Consider the following 14,722-nt stretch of genomic DNA (forward strand, 5'->3'; position numbering starts at 1 on the left):
GTGAACTAGGAGAATAATTAGTGGGGATACCTTCTCTGGTGAGGGCTAGGAGCAAATGTTTGAGCACGGGGTAGAGGCAAGCTGAAGAACAGTGCCTAGGGGTTGTGTTGAGAGATCGGAAATGCCAGATCAGTATCAGGCTAGTCTCAACAAGAGGAGACCAGACCAGACCAAACTGGACCATAGCATGTCAGACCCTACTTAGATTGGACCACCCCAGCATACACCAGACTGGACTAGAACAGAATTCGCAAGGAACACACCACAATAGTCAAGACCTGACTACAGCCAACTACACCCCACCTCATCTCAGACTCCGCTTTGAACTATTGGTTAACCCAAGCCTTTAACAGCATATTCAAGGGCAGAGACTACTACTTTTATTCCTCAAATAACATGAATGGAACAATTCTCGGCATTAATCAAGTGGTGAATAATCTTTTCTTCTCCTGAAATGTACCTTTGTCACTCTGATTTGTATAAATCCGTTTTTTCTTGTTCTTCTTGCATTTAGTGTCTGGGGGGAATAGCGCTATTTGAATACATTTTGATTGATTGATTAACCGACTGACATAACCCGTGTTCAATTAAGATAATTTTGTATTTAAATGTAGTGATTCATATCATTTATGTAAATGTACCATTGTTTAATATTCCAAGTGAATAATTATATTTTCAACGATATCTCTCACTTCATCTATTCAGCTGTCGCGCTCTGACTGCCAAAGCATCGAGCATTCATCACATTAAACTATTTTGAAAGCTTTGCTTTATTTTTCCATTGTCGTGGTTTAGCCTTTAAAGGTCATTCTTCGTCTTTTGGTCAGATTCCCTGGAGATTTAAACTATCCACTTGGCTCGAGCACAGGTTGCGACGCCATTTATAAACATGAGTTGAGCACTCAGTTGATCATGCACGGGACGCTGAGAGAGCAAAAGAAAAGAGAAAGAGCAGGAAGGATAGAAAGAGAAACAGTGTGAAAGATTGATAGATGTGGGAACTGGCTCAGCAAAGAAACAACACCTCTTTATATATTTTTTCATTTAGCAGACGCTTAGCTCAAGGCGGCCTGGTGGGGGGGCTGGGATCTTGGGGAATTGAACCAAGTACCTTTCAGCTGGTAGTCGAACAGCCTAATCACTGCACTGCCCAACAACATGAAAATAAACTTGTTTTTAATACAAATAACGACATGCATGGATTGATTAGTTAATTAATGACAGTACACTAAGTATTCAGAGCAGTAGCAGTATTAGTTCGATTTTCCATTGGATTCTGCTGAGTCGACCATTAAAGTTCACCACTTTAACCTATAAAAATGTTCCTACCGCTCTTCCTAATGAAAGCAAGGAGAACAGATTAGCCAGTTATCGATGTGCATCGCCCTGGTTCAAACCATCACATACAACACAGCGCAAGCTTAAAATATCAGTATCGGCATTCTGCTGATGGCGTCCCTTTACCCTCTCCTTCCCTCTGCAGCTGAATCAGTCACACAGGTAACAACTCCACACAAACACACACCAGGACACTGTGAGTATATGTGTGTGTGTGTGTGTGTGTGTGTGTGTGTGTGTGTGTGTGTGTGTTTATGTCAAATTGTGTGGATGTGTTTACGTCGATGCATTTGTTAATGTGTGTGTGTGTGTGTGTGTGTGTGTGTGTGTGTGTGTGTGTGTGTGTGTGTGTGTGTGTGTGTGTGTGTGTGTGTGTGTGTGTGGACGTGTGTGGGTATTTGTGGGTGTTTATGTCCGTGCCTGCAGGTCCATGCATGTTTGCGTGCATGCGTGAATGAGTGTGTGATGAGTGTGTGTGTGTGTCTGTGTGCGTGTGCGTGTAGGTCTATGAGTGCATGTGTTTGTGTATAGGTCTATACGCGTGTGTGTTTATAGGTCTCTGCCATTAGGTCTATGCGTGTGTGTTTGTGTAGGTCTATGTGTGTGCGTGTGTGTGTGTGTGTGCAGGTCTATGCGTGTCAGTGTGAGTGTTTAAGTCTATGCGTGTGTGTGTTTGTAGGTCTATGCGTGTGTGTGTGTGTGTATGTCTATGATTGTGTGTGTGTGTAGGTCTATGCACGTGTGTGCGTGTGAGCGCGTGTGTATGAGTGGGTCTATGCATGCGTGCGTCTGCGTGCGTGCTCGTGCATGTTTGTGTGCGAATAATAAAGCATACCGCCCTAAGGGACAAGGTAGTGTAGTGGCTTGAATTAGTAGCCAAATGTTTGCTATGTGTAGCTTTGTGTCAAGATACCATCTGTATTCATTAATAATTTGTCAGCTTTTGTATCTATCTATCATTTTTAATATAAATGTTGAATGTCTGTTGTAATTGTTGAATAAATGTGTTGTATGTAATTTAGTCTTGGACCTAAGGAAGTCCAACTGCTCGTCAGCTAATGGGTATCCCTAAGGTAAACAAATAAACACACACACACACAGACACAAACACACACACACACACACACACACACACACACACACACACACACACACACACACACACACACACACACACACAGTGTCTTCCGCGCCACACTGCCAACAACACGGGTACGTCCCGTGTGCAGTCTGGGCTCGTCCGACCAGTGGGGGCTAATGCTAACGCTAGCTCATGATGCTGCGGGCGCGGAGGGGAAGGCGGCGGTGATGAGCAGCGCTTGGCGATGCCTTCCCAAGGGGGGGGGGGGGGGGGGGGGGGGGGATGCGATGCTAGCACAGCGCTGATGTAAACACAAAGCGGGGGATGATTCATGGCTGGCACTATGGCGGCGGGGCGGGCCGCAGAGAGGGGGATTACAGATGCGTCATTAGAGAAGGAGCGAGAGGGACAGCCCTGCTGGGGATGGGGGTGGGGGAGATATTTAATTGGCTGTGGAGGGGTTTCTTTTCATTTCTAACGATCCGGTAAATCTACACGCGCAGAGCGGCTGGGCTCCCGTGTCGCTCCACGCTCTCCCAGGACGACAACAGAAACAACAACAACAACAACAACAACATCAACAACAACGGAGAGACCAACGGACAGCTGGTCCAGAGTGTACGCCGGAGTAGGAGAGATGGACGGACGGACAGACGAGAAGACAGGCAGGCAGACAGACTGATGAGACGGACAGACTGACAGCAGACAGATGGAGGGTGGGCAGAGAGACAGAGACAAACCGATAGACGGGCAGACAGACTTATGGCTGGTTTGACAGATAGACAGACAGACAAATAGATGGATCATCTTCAATGAGCCGTACAGATGGAATGATGATGATGATAATAATAATAATGGAATTGTCTTGTTGCCATAGTAATGGTGATGAATGATTAGGAGTTAATCAGCATCTGCGGCTCCCCGGGAAAGCAGACAGTAGTAGGAAAATACCACAAAATACCACAAAATGCCACAAAAGTCAGTAAGGTGCCAGTGCTAAATAACAATGCTGTATAATAACTATGATCGCCCCTATTTGGCAAACACTTCTTCTCACTACTAAATAGTTAGCCAGCCCACCAGAAACCACTTTCTCTAATTTGTTCCCGTTTGTCTTTGTGAGCGTTGGCGCAACCCTCCAATATTACAAACCTGAAATGTGTGAAAAAAAAATAAACTGCGTCCTCGCTAGAGCAGTTTGTCCATTATGGGCTACTGTAGGAACAAGCTCATTCTAAGGTAGCAAAAACACAACGACTCATGTTTGCATTGGAATATACACTATTAAAACATAGCTATTAATATCATATTCCATTACTGCCAAGTATGTTCGGCCAGATGCCACAAAATTATACACACTGCACCTTTAAGGTAGAAGTTAAAATGAAAGTAGTGGATTAGGGGAAGTTTAGGTACAGGAGAAGATGGAGGTCGTTGTCGAGGTTAAGGTAAGATAAGAAGCTTATTTATTCATCCCAGATGGGAAATAAGTAAGGATAAAGGTAGAGGTAAAGGTTAGGGATATTGTAATGGAGAGGTAGAATATTAAGTAAAGAAAAATGTAGAGTTTAAGCGTAAAGTAGAAGGTTAAGGTAAATGGGAAGGTTATGTAAAGGTAAAGGTAGATATAAAAAGGTATTGTGACGGAAAAGAAAGAGGTTAAGACAAAGTTTGTGTTACAAAGTAAAGGTGTGCGTTCTCACCTGGAGAGTGTGGCGGTGGGGTGCACATGAGCACCACCCCTTGGCCTCCCCGTACGGACACGCCCCCTCTGGTCTTAGGACTGAAGGCTCCGAGGTCTGTAACACAACACACAGTGCTAGTTAACACACTGCACAGTGCTAGTTAACACAACGCACGGTACTAGTTAACACAACACACAGTACTAATTAACACACTGCACAGTGCTAGTAAACATCGCACAGTACTAGTTAACACACCGCTCAGTACTAGTTAACACACTGCTTAGTACTAGTTAACACACCGCACAGTACTAGTTAACAAACCGCACAGTACTAGTTAACACACCGCACAGTACTAGTTAACACACAGCACAGTACCAGATAACACACAGCACTAGTTAACATGCTGCACAGAACTAGTGCTAACACAACAACAAACAGTGCTATTTAACACAGTGCTAGTTAACACAGTACTATTTAACAAAGTGCTAGTCAACACAGTGCTACTTAGATCGTTCTTAAAACAGTTCTACTAAGAGAGTTCTTCCTGATGAGAGAACGTAACACACAGCACAGTTATTCTTGAAATAAAACAGTCCTGTGTGAATAAACCAAACACAGTAATTCTTAAAGATAAGCTGATAAGCTTCACTTCTTAGAGAGACACATAACACTCAAACATAGAAGTTGTTAATGACTAGACTCATGGATGGCTGAGGTGATTTCCTCTAATACAGGACAATCATCTGTTCATTTAGGATCCTTCTGATGGGTCCAGAGTAGGTTAATCCCACTGGAAACACTCTCACAGTACTGCAGCTCCCCACATTAGAAGACATGCCCATGACGTCTGAGATGTGATTTCTCTCTTTTTCAATCTAAATTCACTGGATCGACCATGTAGAAACAGCAGCATGAATATTAACATGCTAATACATAGCATTTATCCTTCTGGTCTCAATGATTATCTAGTGTAACAGACGGTGGGTAGCTTGCCTTGGTGTGTTCATAAAGGATAGACACCGAAAACTCAGAATATTACCATTTTGAGCCATTTAATTCGTGTCCGAATTCTTACTCGAAATTTGCATGAATATTAAGTCCCTGCTCATAATGTCTTGGGCATTATGAGCAGAGAACAACATAATGTATATTTATCATGAGGCTTTGTGGAAAATTAACTCGGTAAGTGTAAGTGCACAGATGGTCGAACATAAGTCTGCAGAAAGAAAAGAATAACTTTTTGGGGAGCAGTGATTGTGGATGGGCTTTCTGAGAGTGGGCTTCATGTTGCCTGTCTTGTGTTTGTTTGTTAGTGCACTGCCTTGAATCACAAAGCCCAGCATCAGGCCAGGAACTGGGGGAAGGTTGTAGACCTCCAGGCTCCAGGGCCGTGTTTTTTGGGGAATCGGCGGGTAATTCGATCTGACAGCTATTTGGAAAAAACCTGAACCGCTGTCGATTTTCTGCCACAATGAAAACGGATCATAGTTCAAGGGCTGCATCTCAAAACGGGGCATGCAGTCAATTTGGGTTTCTTTCTTGAAATACCAAAGCTCAAAAGGTCTCTGGCAGCCCTACTGTGGGGAAACCACGGGAAAATGTCAGGTAACATTTGGGGTGAATTGATAATAAACAGCATATGCATTAAATGCTTGATAATTACATGCTCATATGCTGTGATCGCTTGGCACAGGGGCACATAAATAACACAGCAGAATGAACACGCCACCCTTTACGGTTCTAGCAAGGTAATAAAATAAGTAAATAGCAGTTATGAGATGTGATGATGTTGAGGGAAACTGAGCTGCCCGACCCTCACAAAACGATTGCGAAATGCCACTTCAGCCGGTCTGAGTCCCGGGTGCCACAATGTGATGCACGCTGTCCACCTCAGCATGTTTGATATTGACTTGCACAGTCGATAGCGGTGGCAGTAGCACAAAACCTCACTCCAGACCACGCGGAGAGAACGATGCTGAATATTTCATTGAGCAGCGCGTTGCTTTGGCGCGGGGATACGGCCATAGGCTCAGGGCCCCTCCTGGCCGTTGGATTTGCAAAGGGTTTGTTTCAGAACAAATATTTATTTGGTCAAGTCCAAACCATGTTGTTATTTTCTTAGTGCGTCAGTGTTCAGAAATGGAACTTGAATAAGGAAGATCTTCCAGTGGATCTGAGCAGAAATTAAAAATATAAACATTAGCACACCGTTAAAACTCAATTTTGAACATACGGTTGCTCTGATTTCTGACAGCGCTCATCAAATGAACCGTTTCCCCTTGCATACAAATGTGCAGGGAGACGGAGAGCGCAAAGCGGCATGTTCCCAGACGTAATTCACAGCCAATTCCTCGCTCTGCTTTAAATTGATTGATTAACACATCCAGACGCATCGGACGATTAAATAGTGTTGACAAGATTTGATCACTTTCCTATCTCTTGATTTGTTGGCCAGGAAATCATGTACCATATCCTGTAGATAAACTGCTCACTGTTTATTATTAAGTTATTAAGAAAAAAAACATGTTTTTCCTGGGTTTTTCCTATCGATTGTCCGCCCATGGTCATCACCTGGTTCTTTTCTCCACTCCCTGCTGACCTTCCACCCCTCCCCTCATTCGGAGACACATGAGTTAAAGCGAATCAATATGCTGCCTGTCCACCTAATGACCAAACACAATAAATGGCTGCTCACAGACTTTAAAGCCACGGCGAATGAGGGGAGATAGTTACTCCAGTGCCTGGAGAGATGAATAGAGGAAGCGAATAGACAGGCCGACCGCCGGTGACTGCGACTTACGTAATCCGCAAATGGCTAAACATAAATGTGCTTCAAAAAGTGAAGGTTCGATAAAACGCGGGGACGAGGCGGGAAGGAGGGACGATCTTCAATCGCTACGGCGGACCCTGAGCAAAGCAGATCGTCCCACACGGTTGGAAAGGACAACTGCCGCGGCCTACCTCGCCAAACTGGGCGTGCACTCGAGGGCTCCCACGCCGCAGTGTTTATGCTTTAAAAGCTCCCTTCAGAGCTCTAGCCAGGGCCAGGACGGGAGGTCAATTTGAGCAGTTAAAATAGGATGAAGGAAACACAGAAATAGCTTCACGGTGGAGCGCTCTGTGCACGGCGAGCAGCGCTCTACCTGAGCCGTAGTCAGGCTGGCGAGGGAAGGAGGAGGAGAGGAAGGAGAGGAGGCGAGGGGAAGAGAAGAGGAAGGGAGAAGAAGAGGAGGAGCAGAGAAGAAACTGGGAAGATATTATGATGGGGGGGAGAGAGAGAGGAGGGGAGGTCAGGAGGAGGAGCAGCGAAGAGATGGGGAGGATTATATGATGGCGAGGAAGAGGAGGGTAGTATTTGAGATGGAGACGAGGGTGAGGGGAGGTGAAGGGGAAAAGGAGGAGAAACGGAGTGAGAAAGGCAAACACGGGGGTGCAGTGGAGAAAAGGAGGAGAGGGCGAGAGGAGGAGACACGGGTGAGGTGAGGAGAGAATTCTCGAGGGAGTAAGATCAGAGAGCTACTTCCGCATGCTGCCTTCAAAGTCTTGACTGAAAAAAGGCGCTCAAGTAGGAGTTCAGAGACTCTGAATTTCAAAACAAAGAGAGGGAGCGCGCGCGAGAGAGAGGGGTAGACGTACAGAGAGAGCTGGAGAGACCAACAGGGAGGGAGAGAAGGTCCCGAAGGAACATGTTTGGAGCCAGAGAACATGACCGGCGGGATGAATATAGAAAAAGAACCAGATGAAAAAAATGTGTGTGCCTTGCTTGCTGATGAACTCTGCTTAGTCTCCCCTCTCTCTCTCTCTCTCTCTCTCTCTCTCTCTCTCTCTCTCTCTCTCTCTCTCTCTCTCTCTCTCTCTCTCTCTCTCTCTCTCTCTCGTGTTCTCTCTCTTTCTCTCTCTCACCTTCTGGCTTTCTACGTTTCTTTCCCACCTCTCTCCGTTCCCCTCTCATCTCCCTCCCTTCCTCCCTCTCCCTCCAGCGCTCTCTCTCTATTCCTATTAGTCTCTCTCCTTCGCTCTCCCCTTTTTTATCTCCCTCTCTCTCTCCGTATCTTTCGATCGTTTCTAGCTCCCGCTCTCCCCGCCTCTCTCTCTCTCTCTCTCTCCCCTTTTCAAGTTTTACCTGCGAGCCATGACAGCGTTGTGAGTTGCCAAGCAGAGCTTCTATGAAGAGAAGTCTGAGGCGTAAACCAGTGGTTTTCTGGGATGCTGTCACACAGGGTAAATAAAACGAAGGAACAGTCGTCCGTCAGAAGTCCAGGCCTAGTAGCCAGGGGGTCCACGTGACAACAGAATGCACTCTCTCCTGTGAGATGCTACATCAATAGCATTGTATACTTTGCTTTCTATGTAGCAGAAGGCCCATGCGTTTTGTGTTTGTGGTCGATAGTCATGTAAACTTTGCAAATATGAACAAACAAATAAACAGAATAATGAATGAATAAAAACGGATGAAACCGAATGACATGCATGGATTCCAGCAGTCGCAGTTGCCATGAATCCTTGAAACCTTGACTGCTCAGGACAACTTTAGGGTTAAAGTACTCACCACGTCGGTAAAAGCCTGTCTGGAGTTGCTTATTAAAGTTCTAAAACGTGTTTGGATAGCCCTTCATCACCACCGACTTATGGTGCTTATTATACACCCCAACCCATAAGCACCCTGAAGGGCTCGTACAACTTCCCCCAGATCCCGGTGAAGAAGGAACCCCTTGAGGAGGAACACAGAAGTGGGGTCTCCCTTCCTTGGACCGTTAAGACTGCAGCTGGGGCAGAATCGGCAGCCATGTCACAATAGCACAAAATAGTCTGGACAAATTATGCTGAGCTTCTTTTTTCACAGGTCACGGCACAGTTTAAATGGGCAGGAATATCTCATTTTCGGTGTGGTCAAACCTCCACTGGTGGAAGTGCTTTGAAAAGTAGACTATTCGCCAAGAGTTACAAAGTGTAAACCACAAAGGATATTCTCATAATGTCTACGACTACAGTTCTCATTTTTGTACACCTAAGCCCTCCAGATTAATGTGAACTATTGTTGAAAGCACATTCTTATTAATAAGTGTGTAAGTCACTGAAGGCAGTTCTAACCAGAATGGGAGCTTGACATCGTTTTCTGAAAGGTGCATCTTTTCTGAGAACCAAAACCACGGCTGAATCGCACCGCATCGCTCGCTGAAATCATAAACAACAGGGCGACAATCTTCAATAGCTCACTTCCACTGCGAAACCCCGAGAGAAAACGCAGAGAATTAAGGTTACGCTTCTCAACTTCGTGTCAAACAAGGCAACGGAAGCTGTTGAGAGTGAATCCAAACAAGACGGGGACGCCTTGGATCAGCGTACTCATTGGCCTAGGTCAGAGAGCCTGGGAATGAGGGCAGGGTCTGACGGCAGACAATGAGTGGGGAAACTGACAGAACCGACCCGTCTAGCTTCACACCGGGTGATAAATACCCTCCATTCGTCATGCTGAAAGAGAGAGAGAGGAACGGGAGAACGAGGAGAACGAGTCGGGAGAGGAGATGCACTCCTGCATGTTAAAAGCATGGCTGCAGGATGAGTCTCCTTAACTCTCCAACTACATCTCCCAAGGGGTCATTTGAAGGATATGTAGGGAGACTATTAAACCACTGCTGCTGTTCAATATGCAGCAGCGTTTAAATAATTAAGATTATGTTGATAGATATTGCAGTATCTGTACCGCGGCCATGTCGCTGGTGAGCAATACGGGGTAGTTTACTTCAGGGAATGGGGGCTAATCGAAGCCTGATAGGCTGACGTTGGCATTTTGCAGCTATTGATCATAACTAATATCAGAGCGTCTGTGTGATGAAGTAATATCGACATGCACTTTTGGGAACAATACATTTCCATTTATTGGACGCATGGAAACTGAATGCCTACGTTTGCTCAATATAAATATATCTATGGAAATTAATGGACATGCCATCAACATATTGTGTAGCCCGCGGTGGGGCCATTAAAGAACAGTTTAAAAAAGTGCTGAGTACTGTTTAGTTCCAGTATAGAGAGAGAATTTAGGTAATTTTGACTGTTTGACGCCCAGCCAAAAGCCAGCCTATCCTGTAGATATTATCAGGCAGGACGCCCAAATCCCTGCCTCCTCATTAAGGAAAATGTATTCACTGTCAAGTCACTTTGGATAAAAGTGGCTCCAAACTCTGTGATTCCAACCAGGAGTTTCCGAGCAGGTTCCAGGAGGTACTTTAGGTGCTTTGTTATAACAACAACAATTTCTACCTACAATTACAATTAGCTGAATATCATGTTGTTGTTGCTGAACAATAAAGAACCAGAAAAACAAGTGCGCCTCAGCTTCTTCCATTTTAAATGACGACAATATTAGCAATGATTTCTAAACGTTCGCTGTAAAATATTAATTCAAGTGAAAAACACGCCTGCATTAGACTCAACAGAGTGCTACCTCAGCCGTACGGATGGGGCAACGGCGGTTCACGAGACTAAACAGGGTTGACAACGATTACCTCCAAAAAAGCTAAACAGCACAACAAAAAGATAAAGATGTCAGTGTTAGGCGGATGAGAGGACTGTGACGGCGTAGCGCGTAGCAGCTACTAACCACACGGTGCGGATCAAAGAGAGACCCGGGGAGACAAGAGAGGCGGGCAGCACCAGACGGGCGCTCTAGTCAGGGCTTAAAAGGGCTCAGCGGGGGGCCCCGTCTATTGATCTGGGTGAGGGGGCCGCGGGAGCAGTTATCAGGGCATCATCCACTACAAACAGCCCACCGTCATCACACACACACACACACACACACCAGGGCTCTGTGCCGTCTCAATAACTACCATGACGGGAGGTGGGAGAAGTGGTTGGCATATTGGCTAGAGGGTCTGACTGCCACCCTGAAGGTTCAGGGTTCAATCCCCATAGGCGTCATTGGGCAGGATGCCCTAACCTCTCCTTGCACCTTATTGACAGGACCTTTAGCCACAGTAAATCCCTTTGGATGAAAACAAAATATTGATTGTAATCTTTAGTCTGTAGTCTTTATCTTGTGAATAACAGTTCAGTCACAGCAGTTAACCTTATCTACCAGTGTCGGGGACGGTTACTGTTTAGATGTTATAAGTTACGTTAAACTCTCTTTCTGTAAAAGTTGTGCAAGAAGTTATGCTGCTTTGTTACTGGCTGTGGAAAGTTAAGACGTCAAGCTATATTTGTGTCCTTTTCAGAAAGCAATCCAAAAGATACCCTTTTAAGTCGAAGAGTTCTGTATAAGAGAAAAATAAGTAGTAATAGGGAGACTTCAATTGCAAAACCAACATGTAACTGTTATGACCGGCTCAAGGCCACAACACATAGGAGGACACCGTACTAAGCATGGCGCAGAAAGGTGTTTATTTACAACCAAGAAGAAGTACAACACAAACAAAAGCTGGGATCCTGTCAGGAAGTTGAGAGAGAGAGAGCCGGAGGGAGGATCCACTTATATAGGCTGCACCCACAGCTTCATGCAGGTGTCCGCAACCACCACTCAGGAGGCTGCAACTTAAAGAGACATGGCAGATACGTACAACGGGACAGACAAATAAATATTGACACTTAAGATTACAGCCATGCTGTCAGCATTAACATTCTAGGGCACACGTGAGAGGGCATCGGCCACAGCATTATCACACCCCTTCTTATGCCGAATCTCGATATTGAAGTTCTGCGCCATTAAAGCACACCGCATGAGCCGTTGGTTATTGTTATACATGCGGTTTAGGAAGACTAGAGGGTTGTGATCGGTGAAAACCAACACCGGCTGTGGCGTTGAGCCAACATAAGCTTCGAAATGTTGGAGGACCCAAAGCATGGCTTAAGCCTCTTTCTCGATAGTGCTATATCTACCTTGGGCTGCATTGAACTTTTCGGAAAAGTAGCAAACAGGATGATCGATACCAGAAGAATCTTCCTGCAGCAGGACAGCACCGGTCCCACCTGCATCAAGCTCTGCAACATAGTAGCACTACACTGTGATCCAGAAAAGGATATGTTTGGCTGTTCATTAGCGATTAGACATCTTGCCTGAGGAGGCCTTCAAACAGGCTGTGGGCATTGGGAATCGCACCTGCCACTATTAGGCTGGTCACTTACAACAGCATCCTGCCCTTAAATCTGAACTACCGTTCGAGAGCGAGATTCTGGTCCCCTCGGTGTGGCCATGGATTTCCATCTTGTTCTCTCCTGACAGGCTGCCAAGGCCAGAAAGTAAGCCGTCTCCATACTTACAACCAATCAAATCACTTCAGGGAGAACCAAGCATGAAGCATTTTTGTTCTGAAAAAAGAAATCGATGTGTGCCCGCGAGTTTCTGAGGCCTGGTTCTCCCTGGGAAGGTGTGACAGGAGTTTAAGATCCTGCGTGAGTGGTTGGTAGAGCAGTCTCGGTGTATGGGATTACTTTACAGACCGTGTTACTCTAACATTCACCGGACCCCATGATTAGGAAGACAGAGGCTATACCCAGAGAGACATGGCATGTATTAAAATATTTTATCTTAATAACTCTATCTTATATTTTGCAGGACTACTATTAATTCATTTAGCAGACACAGACCTAAAGGGAAATCACACACACACACACACACACACACACACACACCACACACACACACGCACACACACACGCACACACACACACACCACACACACACACACACACACACACACACACACGCACGCACACACTGAGCCTGAGCCTTTAGCTGTGAAAGCGTAAGAGGTAGGGGAATTGTTTCATGCATAATCTAAGCCACTGAAAATACACGTTTTGTGACTCAAAATCACCATATTATGCTAGCCTATCCCATTCAACACACAACAAACAACAAGAGCCAAAAACAGCCATGAATTCCAATCATGGATCTGTGAAAATACAATACATCTTTAATTCCTTCTCCCTGGCCAGTCCACCATTCACCAAAAAAACAAATGCGTTTGTTCCAATAACAACACCATACCATGAAGCATCCTCTACACTGGTAGCCGTCCACCGAGTTAGCATACCAACCAGATAGCCTCTCTCAAGCATACCAATCAGGCTATTACGGCCCTCGCTCCCAGGGAATCAAGAGAGGAGGCGGCAACCGGACATTCCCCTTCAAGCGCCCTGGTCCGGGGGTCTGCCCGTGTCCGCTTCCGTCGACGGTATACCGGGACGGGAGCAACGCAGAATGGGTAATCAGGGACGACTGTGCTTTTTTTTGCTCTCAATTACCACCGAGAGCAGGAGTCGGAGAGCTCGCGGCGCGGCTAGCTGAGAGGATCAACAGCTACACCAGGCAGCAGCAGCCCGGGGAGGAGCAGAGCAAAGGCAGCGGGCGTGGCACCACTTCAGAGGGTACATATTTATATACCCCAACCCACCCCCCCACCACCACACACACTGCCCCCCTGAAACCAAACACGACTGTTTCAAGTCAAACGGGTTGAAGAGCCCCGAAGCCAAATACTAAAAGTTCATCAAGGCCGGCTCTGTTTTTCCTTTTAATCGTATAATTTGTGTTGTGTGCTGGAGGCACCTGGAAACACATCTCCCTCCGTTTTTGTGGCTTGGCAGTCGTGTCAACGTAGGGACTCCATAGCAGAGGCTGGCTAGACGGAGCAGGCCGTACTCACAGGCAAACTGCAGCAGGGCGTCGCGGCTCACGGCGGTCCCCAGGCCGTTGGTCGCGCGGCACTGGTACTTCCGTAGTCGGCGGTCTCGCTGGCGTTGCTGATGATCAGGTTCCCGTCGACGAGGCTGTAGCGGTCGTCGTCCTCGGGGTCCACCTCGGTCCCGTTGATGAACCAGCTGGGAGGAGAGGAGGCGAGGGTCAGAGGGATTCAGACCCCCGGGCTCGTTACAAAGGGGGGGGTGGGGGGGGGGGGGGGGGGGGAGACATTGAATCGTGCCGAAGTCTTGTGTGTGCGTAACGGACGTATCAAGCGTCAGAATTGTAACACGTGTCAATAGGCATAATGCAACAATACAATTAATAACGAGAGGCAGCTATGATTCCCTCGTGTTTGGGGAGTACTAAATGTAAAACACAGTCTCTTTTTGATTGGAGTGAAGTTAAGGTTTTGTTAGACAGGAGTATATCTGTGTGTATCCGATCAAAGGTTATAAAGGCTTCCTGTATCAGACAGACAGGGCTATAGCCTACCTGAGTGTACCAGACAGATGGGTATATAGCTCTACCAGTATCAGACAGACAGGTACAAGCCTACTGAGTGTATCAGACAGACGGTTATAAAGTCTACCTGAGTGAAAACAGACAGACGGGTATATAGCCTGCCAGTATCAGGACAGACAGGTATACAGCCTTACCTGAGTATGGGTGGGGGGTTTCCTCTCGCTTCGCAGCTCATCAACACTTCTTGTCTTCGGAGTTCAAGGGGTAGATGACATCATCGGGCTCCTGGACGAACACGGGCCCGTACACATCGCTCTCTACCGTAAAAGAGAGGATAGTAGAAGAAGAAGTTTGAGTCATAGGGATAATCGAAGGTTGTATAAGGAGCATGCATTAAGGAGCATTCTGGAGCCTTTATGGTCGGATCAGACATGAGAAGTGAAGACAGGAACATGTACAGATGTAGGAATA

At 46.3% G+C, this 14,722-nt stretch overlaps 1 protein-coding gene across 1 annotated transcript in view; it reads right to left on the bottom strand.

Annotated features, from left to right (window-relative positions):
* Positions 1–14,722, bottom strand: part of cntn5 (contactin 5) — a 137,514-nt gene that overhangs the window by 68,284 nt on the left and 54,508 nt on the right. Inside the window, 4 exon segments of the mRNA XM_030380344.1 lie at positions 4,123–4,218; positions 13,752–13,820; positions 13,823–13,926; positions 14,446–14,568. Coding sequence (XP_030236204.1) covers positions 4,123–4,218; positions 13,752–13,820; positions 13,823–13,926; positions 14,446–14,486 — 310 coding nt within the window. The 5' untranslated portion in view covers positions 14,487–14,568.

This window comes from Gadus morhua, chromosome 16 (genome assembly GCF_902167405.1).
Source record: "Gadus morhua chromosome 16, gadMor3.0, whole genome shotgun sequence".
In the NCBI taxonomy this organism is placed as follows: Eukaryota; Metazoa; Chordata; class Actinopteri; order Gadiformes; family Gadidae; genus Gadus; species Gadus morhua.